The sequence below is a fragment of the Perca flavescens genome, chromosome 22, assembly GCF_004354835.1.
Source record: "Perca flavescens isolate YP-PL-M2 chromosome 22, PFLA_1.0, whole genome shotgun sequence".
Classification (NCBI taxonomy): Eukaryota; Metazoa; Chordata; class Actinopteri; order Perciformes; family Percidae; genus Perca; species Perca flavescens.
The window spans coordinates 4,361,199-4,376,962 of NC_041352.1; the positions used below are offsets into that span (position 1 = coordinate 4,361,199).

The 15,764-nt window shown below is 39.8% G+C and overlaps 1 protein-coding gene across 1 annotated transcript in view; it reads right to left on the bottom strand.

Annotated features, from left to right (window-relative positions):
* Nucleotides 1-15,345, bottom strand: part of snx7 (sorting nexin 7) — a 51,020-nt gene extending 35,675 nt beyond the window's left edge. The window contains exon 1 of the mRNA XM_028569271.1: nt 15,127-15,345. Coding sequence (XP_028425072.1) covers nt 15,127-15,210 — 84 coding nt within the window. The 5' untranslated portion in view covers nt 15,211-15,345. The remainder of the gene's footprint in view (nt 1-15,126) is intronic.
* Nucleotides 15,346-15,764: the final 419 nt, after the last annotated feature.

Genomic DNA, 15,764 nt, shown 5'->3' on the forward strand with positions numbered 1-15,764 from the left:
CACCCCCTCCGCGATTTGGATATTGCGCTAGTCCATGTTGCGATTTCGATAAAATTGCGATTAATTGTGCAGCCCTCGTAGACAAACAGTTTCTGCATGATTCAATTCTTCCAATTAGACTAGAAAGCATATTGTGGTAGTTTGGAAATCTATTCATCACAGGACTGAAATGTTAAGGTCGACCTAATATAAACCATTTTCAGGCTCAGACTTGTATTTGAACATGTTTACATGCTTTAATGACAAACTCTTTATTGTTCTCATCCCGTCTGTTTGAATATACCTGTCTGAAACGCTCCATTGTAGAGCTGTCTCTTTGAAAAAAATAAAAAGCCTAATCTGCCCTGATTGGTCAGCGTTTCCGGATCCCCGGAGCCTCCGCATCCGTGCTCGGTTGTTGCTGCCACTGTACTGTCTGCTGCGGAGTATATAGCAGGACTTTGTAACATGAAAAGTGTAGCCATTCAAATAGCTGTTTATAGCTATTCCATATGGCTACATTGGTGGGGCACACAGCTCTTTTGTTTTTGGAAGTTCTAAACTAATTTATTTTTATATATATATATATATATATATATATATATATATATATATATATATATATATATATATATATATATATATATATAAAAAACACACACATACATATATACATACACTGAGTCTGAATTAATCACTTCCTGCATGTGCTCTACAACAGGTAGATAGGTAGGTACAATAGGTCATCCCAGAGGTAATGACAAAGCTGTTCACGGTTAGTTACCGTTCTTAAACTAGATTAAGAAATGTTCTGCACTTTGTGTCAGGAGATAGTTTTCACAGTGTGACATTGCACAGACAAAATACATTTATAGGAAATACATTTTATCACATGTTCAACAAATCTTGCGCGTGCATCATAGGGACAAGTGGGGCTCTTTAATTTTTCAATCATGTTGGCTGTGCTAAAGCATATTAGCATACATTTTGATACATTTCTTTCTCTCCAAAATTTGGAATTTCAACCTCAGCTCCTATCATAATAAATAATCTGTGTAGCCAAAATACAGACAGACACTCAGACCCTGAAGGACAGAAATGTCCCAGCGAAACCCATTAAAACTGCAATTTTCAATCCCACGGCCATTACAGCATAAAATCTTACATTCTGTTATTTAAGGCTTTCAATCGGTTTTCCCTATGGGGCAAATAAATGCTATTTTCCTGGTTTCCTAGTGCTGTATTATAGAGTAGTGCAGTGTTTGATGCAATCTTGTTGCTAATCACAGACACATCCCAGACTGTGATTTCAACAAAACCCTCTAGCATTTAATATACAGAACATAATTCATTTTTTGTTTTCATAACCGGGACATTATGGTAACAACTGGCATATGGGCATAGGGCATTATCAATATTTGGTAATGATGATCAGGGCTGAAGTTGGTTAAAAGATTTAACCCAGTTTAAGTGGAAAACAATATCAATTTATGATTGTATTGACACAGACATTTTTGTCGTCTAAAGCTGCAGACACACCGACCAGACGGTCAGTGTCCCAGACTGATCAGTGTCCCCGAGTTGGTCAAAGAAGTTCCTCAGAATACACCGAAGAGACGAGATGCAATACGTCTCCATAACAGCAGGCGGTGCAAATCTGTATTGTTGCCCAAAAATTAAAACTGTCAGCTGATTGGACGAACGCGTCATGTTGGTCTGTTTTCTGTCAGCGACTTGTTCAGAATACGATCTCATATTGTACTAACATTTCAAAAAGTTCACCGAAACGTGTTTCCCAAAACATTTGAAGCGAGAAATAGGCCGTGCAGTTGCTGAATCTGTCTTCATTTCAGATCAACAAAGGTCAGTTTAAAACATTTTCCTCCGATTTTGAGAGACTCTAGTCAAGCTCATTCCATTCTCTCCACCAATCAGATGGGTTATTTGAGTCCGACTGCCGGCAGCGCCCGCCCCGCTGAGTATACATGTCAAATCGGCTAAAATGAAGGCCGACGGCCCCTCGGACGGACAACGGCACGGGACACACCGAACAGACTCAAGTCACCGACCTCGCCAGACTGTCCGACGGCCGATTATCAGCTCGGTGTGTCTCGTGCTTTAAGTAACAGGGAGGGAGGTTTTTTTTAAGGGTTAAATAGGAAAAAAGCTCAGAAAACAAAGACTGATGTTACCTCCTATTAACAACACACTTTCAGTAACTGGAGTTACAAAAGAACATTGGAGAGACTTGGTATTTTGCAGCTTTTCTGCGTTTGTCTCACAGGCAAGTGCTTTGTTGAAGACATGCAAAAGCAGGAAGTTCATTTCATTCAAGCTTTTTCCTTCCCTTTGGACAGCATCAGCTCTTATCTCTTCTCACAGCAGCTCTGGGGTGAATAGGCCGGAACGTCTGTGTGCTTGTTTGAAATGGCGAAATAAATGGGTGAAATTGAGATCAGTCCACTTTGAAGACCTTTGAGATGTGTGTGCTACCTTTTTACGTGTAAGTATTTAATGGAGCAGCTCAGTGCAGTTTCTCAGCCTAATCCTAGTCTTGCATTGCCAGACCTTCCTCCGCAGCGCTTTAAACCAATCACAATCGTCTTGGGCGGTGCTAAGCACTGGACGGAGCCACAGTGCCTCTGCAAAATAGCATCGGGAAGGAACTTGTTTTGGAACTTTTTGACTTTGATGTGTACGTTCAAAAGTAGTTTTAGTCGTGCAACAGAAAACTCAAGATTGGACATCTATCAACTAGCTCCGCTACCTTCTTCGTTGCTCTGCTTGGTTGTAGCGCTATCACATTACGTCCAGAGGGAATGTGACGTAATATGGATTGAGCTCCGTCAATGGTGACCCAGACCCAACATCTGGATGTGGGTCTGGCTTGTCAGGCTAATAAAATTGAATAAAACACCCAAATTCAATGACAGTAGTGAACTGATCATTCATTTTACTTGTGAAGAGCGTTGTATAGGGAACCATCCACGTCATTCTTTTTTGGACAACTTGGTTGAAAGAAACCCACATTTCTGATATAGAAACTTTTTGAAAAAATTAGTCAAATTTGACCCGAGGACAACACGAGGGTTAAGACTTTGATACGTTGTAATGACACAATTTCATAAACTTTCTAAACAATAGTTAAAAATAGTTACAATTTGCAGAAGCGCCAGCAGCTCCCACACAGAGAGCTCCACAGACTTTCAGACTGCTCTGGTATCCGACTGCTACTCTGTGTCCTCTCGGCTCGGATCTGTTAAAGACATTTCGGCAGTCGCGTGACATTCTTTCCACGACCACAACCGGGCTTCACCTCCTCAATCGTGGTTAAAAAAAAAAAAACGGCATCATAGCAAACACTATTAAAGCTCTAAATCCTTTGAGTTGCCGTGTCACTGTACCTGGATTTCCTGTCTCTCACACATCTGACGTGTTGGACCCAGCATGTAAATCTGTGGTTTTCAATTTCAGCCCTATAACCTGCCAAGAACAATGGATCTATGTTCTGACACATGGAAAGTACTAGGGAATAACTGTATTTATACCATGGTCTGGGTGAATACTCATCCGATTGGCTGGAGGGTGTCCATAAAAAAAGTGTTCTAGGACACCTACTAAAGAGTTCCGGTGAAACTGAGTGGTTACACTCTATATTACCGCTGGAGCGGGCTAACTCATTCTATTTTGTATGGTCGATGCACTGTGCTGAGCTGCTATTTCTTTTCCTTTAACTAGTCAAATGACCACGGAAAACAGTCCAATGTCCGTTCTACTCTCATCCTATTTCTAGAAGTGAGCCTAGCGTTTTTGTCACAACGGAGTAGATTTGCCTTCCGTACAATCGCTGCGTTTCAATGACTCGTACACATTTTTTATCATTTCCAAAATGGATTTTTTTTTTTTTTTACTCTGCTGGTCTCTGGCACACGAGATGTCCTGACCCCTCTTCCAGCATGCCTTTCAGTATTGCTGTGTATTTGGAATGAGAAATAACAAATTGCAGAACAGAAATGCTACCGACCAGTATATCATACACCATAATTATAACTATAATGATTACATCCTTTATGCTTTCACTGCAGGGAAATACACACTTGAACACATTTTTAAGGAGCACACCATTTTCGTTCCACAAGACTGTGACTGCTGTGACTTTCAGCGAGTCCTCAACAGTAATGCACTACCGTTTATCTTTGACTACTAACTGCGGGAGCCATCTGGGCCCTGTGGGCGCATTTTTAAATTCACCAAACCTATCCAGATGGTGTGTGGGGTAAGAATTTGATTGAGGCTAAATATGCTCAGTACAACGATTGGACTGGATTAATCCCCAATTAGTCCATACACACACACACACACACACACACACACACAGTACTGTACACTCTGTAATAAAGAGTAAAACTGTTCCAAGATTATGAACATTTCAAGCAACCGATACTAAAGAGGTCAGAAGCGAAAGCACAACCTTTACTAGAAGATTGAGCGTGCATTTTATATGAAGAGGAAAAATCTCCAGCGATTTATTTGGACCCAAGTTACTGGATAGCGTTTGGGGGCGTGTGAGTTACATGATTTCAACAGAGGCTGGAAACCGGTTTGCCGAAAACAATAAATGCTATGAACAGACAGTGACATCTCACAAAGAATGGAACCGGAACTTCCGGTTTTTAGACAGGAGAGATTACAGGTGACAGATTGGGAAGATAACTTCAGGTGAGAGCATTTGCTGTGTTCTACGATGACGAAAGTATCCATGCTGCTGCACTTTTACATTTTATTTAATTATTTATTTATTTTTTTAAATGGGAGCTGTAGTTTTTTTCTTTGCTCACAAAGTTACTCTGACTCTTTATGTTCTGGTCGCAGAACACTGTTCTAGCGATGCCAGGGCTTGACATTAACTTTTTGAGGCACTTGTCCTTCGGACAAGTACATTTACGTTTCACTTGGATGCATAAAAGTCACTTGTCCGGGTAAAGATTCATCATTTTATAAAAAAAAGTGTTTTGCTAATGCAGAATTTGAACAAACCATTGAAAGCATCCAAACACTATCAACATTAATACAATTCTGTTGAAACTGTAGAAACAAAACGTGCCCCAGGTTGATTTCCCCTTCAACAAGAAAAAATCTGGATCTCCAGACTCCATAATACAAAGTAATATGTTGCACGCCGGTGTGCAGAAGTTAATATATTGAGATTCTAATTCAATATTAGAAAGTTTGTCATTACTTTCAGATTCCTAGTCAATATTCTAAGTTACTTAGTCAATATATTGAGATACTAAGTCGATACTTTGAGATATTGAGTCAATATATTGAGATTGTAAGTCAATATTTTAAATGTTCTTATTGGTTTGAGATTCTTTGTCAATATTCTGAGTTACTAAGTCAATATATTGAGATACTAAGTCAATATTTTGAGTTAAATCAATATATTGAGATACTGAACAATATAGTGAGATATTAAGTCAATATTGAGATACTAAGTCAATATTTTGAGATAAATTAATATATTGAGATACTAAGCCAATATATTGAGATTCTAAGTCAATATTTGACATTTTCTCATTACTTTGAGAGTCTTAGTTTATATTCTGAGATACTAAATCAATATTTTGACCAGAGGTAGTGGTGACTTGAACTTCTACTATATCTAAAATAATTTTGTAGACATAACAATGGAATTTGCCACTAAATGTTGGTGTTAACTTTTTTTATACAATTTCACAAATTTCTATCCGGCAGAGGCTGAGTTACCGAAAGGATCCTTTTAAAAAGGTGTAGCTACTTTACAGTTGATTATTACCTGATATTTAATCTGCATATTATTTATTATTTTTGTTCAAAAAGGAGCAAAAAAAACGACATTATAGAACGCCTTGTTTATTGCTAAGGGAAATTTAAATGATTTATTAAAAATGTTACAACAATAACTTATAAAAATAACTTATTTCACCAGTAAGTTCCTGTTAAATGACAAAAACAACCACTAGCTGTCAGCATTTTAACTGTTTACTCCAGCTGCTAGCTAACGATAGGCTAACGTTACTTGCTGTTGAGTGTAGTGTTAACTAGCGTAACATGCGGCGATGTTTAGGTTGCCTCTAACGTCCGTTTTCGGAGCATCCGAGAGAAGCGCAGGCATTTCAGTGGCAACGCGTTGCAATTCGGTCCGGTAGATAACGGTCGTTAAGGCACCGGTGCCGTATTAGCACCGGGTCTCTCCTTTTCTGTCAACGATGTGACGAGGAGGTAACGTTAAGGCGGAGTTAGTTAGCAAGCTAACGTTAGCTAACTAACACCGGCAGGTTCACCGTGCTTTCATGCAGCATTGCTTACAGAGAACGAGCTGAACAGCGGGCTGGGTCTAACGTTAGCGGTCCGCTGACCGGGATTGCGGGGGAAAGAAATTATAGTTTCAAATCGGTAACATAGACGTAATGAGTGGCACATGACGTGAATTAAAATGGTATTTTAGTTTGTTTGAGTTTTAACTTGTCCAGTGGGACAAGTAAATTTCTCTTCCACTTGCCCTACAAAAAATCCACTTGTCCCGGACAAGCGGACAAGCCTTAATGTCGAGCCCTGCAATGGGTTCATTTTCTTCATTTATGGCCATAAACTCTGCCATGTTGGGGTCGAGATAGAGTCAGAGGTCTTCCTTACTTTGGTTGCAGAAGTCTTTTGTGCAACGGTTTAACTGAGTATTAAGACCAAGATGAGGAAGAAACCTTAAATACTTTGTGCACGAGCAAGAAGCAGCACTTCTAGCAAATTTGCTTCCTGGATTCCATCCCCTGATGAGTTATTATGGAACCCCCCCAACTTCTAGGCAAGACCCGCCCTTCAACAGCATTCACACACTACTATTGGCCAGGCATCCATGCTTAACGCAAGGTCACGGAACCCGATTTGTTCAGGTCCTATCCCCTGACCAGTCGGCTATCCTAAACCTTAAGTCCTCGAGGTCAATGCCTAACCCCAACCAATCGGGCTGCTTCGTAGGGCGGGACGTGCCTAGAAGTTACGTGGGATCCGTAATAACGCTCCCCTGACTACTTCTGTTTTTGACACATCCCATGTGTGCAATGTTCATCAAATGCAATGTGCAATGCTTAGCAACTTGGGACAGTGTGTTGCACTCAGATTTTTGTGTTTGGCTGTTCACTTTTATTATATATATATATATATATATTTTTTTTTTTACATGCCAATATTATGTAGATGCATGCGCAAAAGACCAATAACAAGGACGACACATGTTGTCGTGTGGAAGTAAACATGGAGGCCACTGAAGTCAGCGTTTACGGTTTCATTTCTAAGTCTGTGTGCAGTCAGTAGAAGCCAGCGAAAATTGGTGAGCAGATGGTGACGAGGACGAGGAGAAAGAGAGCCACATTTTTGTTCATGACTGTTCCGTACGGAGGTGTGTGTGGATGAGGAGCCGGGACTGGTGGGATGATAGGACTTTCTGCCAGAGCAGAACTGGAACGAATGCCGACCTAGAGTGATGTAAAATTTGCATGAATTCCGATATGACTGTTCAGACTGAGGTCGCACTGCAAAAATATCCAATCTGTATCTGATTTAGGAGCACGTAGGAAAGTTAACAACATCAGAATAGAAAAGATCAAATTGCATGGGAGTTGTGCTGTTCACACTGCAAGAAAAAAACAATACATATTTGTGAAATTTTTGCCAGAAGTCTGAACGTGGCGTAAGCTGCCAGTATGCTTAGTTTTTGGTTATTTTAATAGTTACGGAAACTCCCTTCTCCCACAACTTTCCACCGGCGTTTAGGGGTGGGGTGGGGGGTGTCCGAACCATTTCTGTAACTTTTTTGGAATCCAATGATCCAACATTCACACCCACCTCACTCAGTTATTGGCCGGGTGCGTGGAGATGAGAAAGAAGCCTCTCTGGCTCTCTTTGGTTCCTTTCTTCACCCAACTATTTCTGACACTTTCCATGGGAATAACTGAGTGCAACACCCCAGGAGAGAACGTCTGCGAAAGTGTGCCGTTATCTCCATATTCAAACAATATCCCCTCCCCTGCCCCACTCGATTTTCGACGTGCATTTTTCAAGACTAATCCGACCCTTCAGCTTAATATCTTTATGTATTATAATTTCTGTTTTTACACGCCTCTATCTGCTTTTGTTGGATTTTTTATTAGTATTATTTATGCAGTTTGTTGAGCTGACTGCTATTTACACCTTAACCTCACAAGAGAACTCAACATTTGGTTCGTGATCCAATGATCTGACATTTTCGGAAACTGAAAAACCGGTACAGACTTTAAGATGGAAGACAGAATGTTGTCAACATTTGGAGGAGCGGGTCATTTATTAAACAAGGATCGGACAATTATCGGCCAGGGGGCGATTATCGGGGCCAATGTCTGGCAACGTGCAGACTTTCTGTGTCTGCGTTTTATTTTACAGATAACCGATGAAGTAAATGGCTCAAAAGTACCCTACCCGGCTCCGCTACAACTCGGTTAGCAGTCTGCAACACTTGCAATAAACTGTTAGCATGTTTAGACTTCAAGAAGATGTTGGTTTTTATGTATTCATTTTTATTTCATTTGACTGGGTATTATGTTCAAAGTTTCACTTTTATTAAATAATTGCTGAGGCATTTGATCTAACTTTTGTGTTGGAGTTTGTAACATTCCAAAATCTTAAGTCAACTAAAATACTTTCATTTTTACAATAAACTCATAAATAATCTTTTATCGGTTTCATTAACCACTAAAAATCTGTATCGATATTGGCCCTGACAAAAAATAGGTCGACCCCTATTATTAAATGACTTGAAAGCATAAAAAAAAAAGAAATCAGAAACAGCAACAACATGTAAGATCTTATCTAATGGTGTCACATTCAAATGATCCTGACAGCACTGAACCATCACTGGGCTGCATGCACGCCTGTTTCCAGTAACAACAGCAGAGAGGCTGCTGAGGTCAGCAGCCCCGCCCCCTTTACACTGCTCCACCATTGACATATATAAAATGGACCAACGGAGCCCGTTGCTCTGGACGGAGACCAGTGAAGGATATTAGAAAAACTTTTCCGGTGATGGCTGAGCGTTACTGCGCAGCCTCCAACTGAGAGAGACGACGTAAATTTGCAACGAAAATGCAGGGATTATGAACTCATGCAATCCCTGCATATTTTGCGCGGAAATCGGCAATTTATGCGGCGACAGTGCGGCGTATTTGAAAAAAATGCGGCCTTTGGCTGATTATGCATTGAATTATGCGACACCTCGTGGGGCATCAACCCTTCCTCATGGTACACGTCTGAGTCACCCTGCTGACACCACAGTGCTTTCCCTGGGTTTGTCAGAGACTTAGGTGTGCGTATTTGGTAGAGAGGTTTATGGGTCTGTCCTCAAGAAAATGTGATTTTTCTCAATAAAGACAATATGCAAGTTGACATCATTTTGTTATTATCACCATACTGTATCTGTGTCTCAAACAGTGGAAAAGCTGCCATTACAAGCAGAGAATGCTTGTAATGGCAAATTTACATTTAAGCATGATTCTTTATATTTTTGTCTCATTTCTGTTTAAGTTTCTCACACAATGCTGAAAGGCAGTTTCTCTCATTCCCACATGTAGATTCGGATTCTAACTAAGTGAGAATCACAAAGTCTGAACATAATGCAGTCCCACCAGAAAAACGAGATTATGCGATCGCATAATTCAATGCATAATCAGCCAAAGTCCGCATATTTATGCGGGGGCCGCATTTTTCCAAATACGCCGCACTTCCGCCTCATAAATTGACGATTTCCGCGCAAAATATCCTTGCTTGCAAGATTTCATAATCCCCGCATTTTTGTTGCAAAAAAGTCACATATATCTTAGCAGAAAGTTGAAAAATGTTGCGTTTACTTCACACAAGAGCAGTCATTTTCCCCTGTTGACATGGGAACGTTATGAAGTGACGTAATTATGCGACGTGAACATCATCGAAAAGCAGGGTGTTGGGGAATCACTTTTTTTTGTCTTTTTCATCAAACCACAGTTTTTGCCAGTTCCTGCAATTTCATCGCATAAAACTGCATAAATATCCCTCATATTCAATCACATTTTTTAAGAAAACGTGCCGCATAATCAAGGACTTTTGCCCGCAACAATCACAAAAAAACTCCACATTTTCCTGGAAGGACAATGATGATAATGATGATGATGATAATGTGAGCACTGTTTGCCTGAACAGATAGGGGCTACAAGGTCACCCTAAAACTCTCTCTCCTGATACATTCAGTTTTCCCATGCCAGTTGAGATGTAACTGGGGGGGTGAAAGTGGTACAGGGGGGAGGAGGCGAAATGGCTGCGAGATATCTCCTGTGATTTTTGATGGTCTTCATGTGTGTATCATTGTATCAGTGTAAACATACTCAAAAAGCTTGAAGACCAAACTGGCTAACGAAGTCCACTGGAGACCAAACTATTTTAGGATTTCTGAGTATCGTATAGGGCTGTGTATTGGCAGGAATCTGGCGATACAATATGTATCACGATACATGGGTCACGATTCAATATATTGCAATATATTTTGATACTGTGCGTAAGGAGATAAATTGGGATTTTTTTAAAGTAGAATTTTAGAAAAATGAATATTTAAAAAAAAGACAAGATGTGCGTAAAAGTCAAAGAAGTTTACTTTAGGTAAACAATTCAGTACGCAGAAAATCAAACTGCTAGTTTGGGATTGTGGTTCACAGGTTCTTATTGAGCCAATGTTTATATGCTAAAGTAGGCCAACATTCAGCCATAGCTACGTTGTTAGCTTCTAGCAAAAAGTCAGGCACTGCTAGGTCCTGTTAGGCCCTGCTAGGCCGGTTACACACTGGCTGCGTGGCGTTTCTGTTGCATGTCAGCTGTGTGGAGTCTTTACACAACAGAAACGTGTCTGACGCAGCACTGCTGCTGCTGCTAGCCTTGTCTGGACGGACACACACACACACACACACACACACACACACACACACGTCTTATATTTTAGATTCTTCAAAGTAGCCACCCTTTGCTTTTTTTATTAATAGGGGAAATAATTCCACTAATTAACCCTGACAAGGCACACCTGTGAAGTGAAAACCATTTCAGGTGACTACCTCATGAAGCTCATTGAGAGAACACCAAGGGTTTGCAGAGTTATCAAAAAAAGCAAAGGGTGGCTACTTTGAGGAATCTAAAATATAAGACATGTTTTCAGTTATTTCACACTTTTTTGTTAAGTACATCATTCCATATGTGTTCATTCATAGTTTTGATTCCTTCAGTGAGAATCTACAATGTAAATAGTCATGAAAATAAAGAAACACATTGAATGAGAAGGTGTGTCCAAACTTTTGGCCTGTACTGTATATACATACTGATTTGATTACACCAAAGACAATGTCTGCAGTATTGACGGCAAAATAGGCTACAGAATATTTTGTTCTGTATTGACAGGTGTTTTTTTAATTACATTTATATCAAAACCTAGAGGCTTTCAAACATCAACATGTCATGTATTAATCTGTATTTGTGTCTTAATGACATATAACCATCTTTTCCTATTCTGTTTTGCCTGGAAACGCTTCCACCACGCTTGCATGTCGCGTGAAAAATAGGCGTCGGTTCTATTTCTAGCTGGCTCGAGCCGCGCGTGTCACGCAGGCAGCGTGTAAGCTCTAACCTGTTAACATGGGAGCCGAAACATAAACGGACACGCAACGCAGCAAGTAGGGAGACCCCTGAACCACTTTGAACAGGTGTGTTGGAACCGTTCCGTTTGTAGTGGGTCTCACAAAGAATTCTGGATATGGATCTTGGATTTCTCGCTCTTTAACCTGTTCAAATCCACCTCTTTTGCTTGATTTTCATCTTATTTCCCTCTCCCAAAGGGAAAAGCTTATAACAGAAGAACTGTGAGACCAAAATACAGGTATGAGGCATTAGCATGTGATTAAAACACAACATACACTACAGCAGTTCGAACATGGTTCAAAATAGTTATTTTGGTTCCTTCTAAAAAAAACAATTTTTGAAGAGAAGAAAAAAAAACTAAAAACTAAAACATACTTTGTGCCACACTATGCAGAACACAACCCATACCTTCTAGACCTTGTCAACAAGACCTCTATGGAAGTCTCAGAACTCTGGTCCTAACCTAATGGGAGCAAGGGATGTTTCAGTATTTGTTACAGGTGGCACTGGTGTGCCAAAACCTCTCCAAAACCTCATCCTTAAAATAAATAAACTAAAAAAACACAGCATTCCTTGCTTTGTTTGAGACCTCCCTTTGTTCACATTCGGACCTGAACCAAGCCCAGCACAAGCACAGTACGGGGGCTTTAGTGTGCGTTTGTACAGGCTGTACCGCGTTCACACATTCAACAAATACTAAATTATACTCTGCATAGTTCACAGTAGCCGTTAGAAAATATGACCTCTTTTTATAGTACAACCCTAAGAAAAATACAGAAGAGGATTAGGGCCACATGGGGAGAAAAAATGTATTAGATTCTGAGTGTAATCTCACAATTCTGACCTTAAAAAAAAGAAAGAAAAAAACTTTTTAAAAAAAGTGTTAGACTTTAAAAAAAATCTCAGAATTCTGATTTTAAATTTAGAACTCAAATAAATGTTTTCACATGTGGCCCTAATCATCTTCCGTAGGAATAAATCCATAAAATAAAAGAAGAAGTTCTGGCAGCTCATTACCTGGACTTTGTCCCGTAATTAAAAAACTACCGTGGCTACCGTACAGTAAAAATACCGAACATGTGCTATTTCAAATTCTCCCAGACACAGCTGCTCAGTTATAACTTCTGAAATGAAATCTGATCTTTAATTCATTTAAAGCTCTTTTTTTTTTTACGCTTTTGGCGCTTGTTGCCTGCTTTTTCCAACACTTCTTATTACGCTTTGAACAATTTTTTTACAACTTTTGACTCTAATTGCTAATCCGAGTCCTGGTTAATAATTTACGATATTACTGTTGCTAGGATATTACTGTTGCTAGGATAACTATGTTAGTTGTCAGAGCACAGATAAAGGTCCCATAATGCAATTTGAAATGTAAATAAACAGAAATACAACTGTGAGTCACATTCCAAGAACAATTTTGGCGTTTTTCCATTACATGGTACCAGCTCGACTCGCCCCGACTCTACTCGCCTTTTTTGGTTTTCCATCATGATAAAAAGTCTTATATAAAAGAGACTTCAGATACAGTATTAGGGGACCACTAAGGCCTATATAAAAGAGACTTCAGATACAGTATTAGGGGACTACTAAGGTCTATATAAAAGAGACTTCAGATACAGTATTAGGGGACCACTAAGGTGTATATAAAAGAGACTTCAGATACAGTATTAGGGGACCACAAAGGTCTATATAAAAGAGACTTCAGATACAGTATTAGGGGACCACTAAGGTCTATATAAAAGAGACTTCAGATACAGTATTAGGGGACCACAAAGGTCTATATAAAAGAGACTTCAGATACAGTATTAGGGGACCACTATGGTCTATAAAAGAGACTTCAGATACAGTATTAGGGGACCACTAAGGTCTATATAAAAGAGACTTCAGATACAGTATTAGGGGACCACAAAGGTCTATATAAAAGAGACTTCAGATACAGTATTAGGGGACCACTAAGGTCTATATAAAAGAGACTTCAGATACAGTATTAGGGGACCACTAAGGTCTATATAAAAGAGACTTCAGATACAGTATTAGGGGACCACTAAGGTCTATATAAAAGAGACTTCAGATACAGTATTAGGGGACCACTAAGGCCTATATAAAAGAGACTTCAGATACAGTATTAGGGGACCACTAAGGTCTATATAAAAGAGACTTCAGATACAGTATTAGGGGACCACTAAGGTCTATATAAAAGAGACTTCAGATACAGTATTAGGGGACCACTAAGGCCTATATAAAAGAGACTTCAGATACAGTATTAGGGGACTACTAAGGCCTATATAAAAGAGACTTCAGATACAGTATTAGGGGACCACTAAGGTCTATATGAAAGAGACTTCAGATACAGTATTAGGGGACCACTAAGGTCTATATAAAGAGACTTCAGATACAGTATTAGGGGACCACTAAGGCCTATATAAAAGAGACTTCAGATACAGTATTAGGGGACCACTAAGGCCTATATAAAAGAGACTTCAGATACAGTATTAGGGGACCACTAAGGTCTATATAAAAGAGACTTCAGATACAGTATTAGGGGACCACTAAGGTCTATATAAAAGAGACTTCAGATACAGTATTAGGGGACCACTAAGGTCTATATATATACACACATATATATATACTAGGCTATTTATTTTAGATAACTTTCATTTACATGTGTTGCAGCTGTATATTTTCAAACTGGTAAAGGAAACCCTGTCTTTGCATTTTATTTTTATCACAATCTGTTTAAAGATCTTGTGAAAAGTGGCTTTGACTTAAAACTGAACATTTAACCCATTTAGCTATATATTGTTATATACGGCGATGCCATATATATATATATATATATATATATATATATATAGTTATATACGGCGATGCGAGGCAATATTTCGGTGCACCTACATTTTGTGCTGGTGCACCTAAATAGAAAAAGTTAGGCGCACCAGTGCAACCAAGGCAAAAAGTTAGTGTGGAGCCCTGGGTGTTCATTACTGTTTTGGAGCTAACCCGGATTGTAAAGTGTTAGCCTATAGAGACGTTAAATCTCTATGGTAACGTTAGGCGAACTTTGTTTTTACATAATGAGATGTTAATGTTTTGCAGCTAGCGAACCGAACCATTCAACATGTGAACGGAGTTTTAACGTAAAAGCAGACAGACAGGTTAGTCGGGTCCTAAGGTCAGCTCATCAGCTGATTCCACGACATTTGGGTTCCTTCCTTCTCTACGTGACACAGTATAACCCGCACAGACCGAAGGGAACCTTTAAAGTGACGGTACACGGCCTATTCTTCTACAATGTAGAGTTAAAGCGGGCACGTTGGTGCCTGGGCTTAACGCTAGATCCACGTAGCAAGAGAAGCCAATGGAACCGTTGAGAGAGCGACGCTTTCGCCTTGTTTTCATGGAACTTTTTGTCCTTTTTGACGTTACCTTGCTGAAAACCTCCAGGTCTTCGTCCTCGTCCAGGTCCAGCATGTGTCCCGAGAAGTCCGCGTGGACCGTCTGTCCGCTCATCTTATACTTCCAAACTGTTAAAACCGACTGAGCTCATCGGGGCAAACGTGAAAGGTAAACTTCAAGCACAACTTCAGACTCAGAGCGGCGGAAAGACACCGAGAGCGAGCGAGAACAGCACTTCCGCTAACTGATTTTCGAAATAAAAGCCGTATCTACGTGTTGGGGCCATATGTCAAGCTAACTCTGGTGCAATGTATCAAATGGTTACATTTATGTTATAATTGCACATTGTCCCTTACAAATAAAATTGAAATTGAACTTTCTCTATTTCTGTATATCTATGTCAGTGTCTGTGTCCAAACCGGCAGCGACAAATGCCGCCCACCAAGAGCCAGGGTCTGTCCGATGTTTCTGTCTGTAAAAAGGACGATTTTCCTCACCGTCGCACCAAATGCTTGCTCGTGGGAAATTGCTGGCTCTTTGTAAATTATAGAGTGTGGTCTAGACCTACTCTATCTGTAAAGTGTCCTGAGATAACTCTTGTTACGATTTGACACTATAAATTAAATTGAAATGAAACGGACACACCTGATATACCTGTGATACAGTGA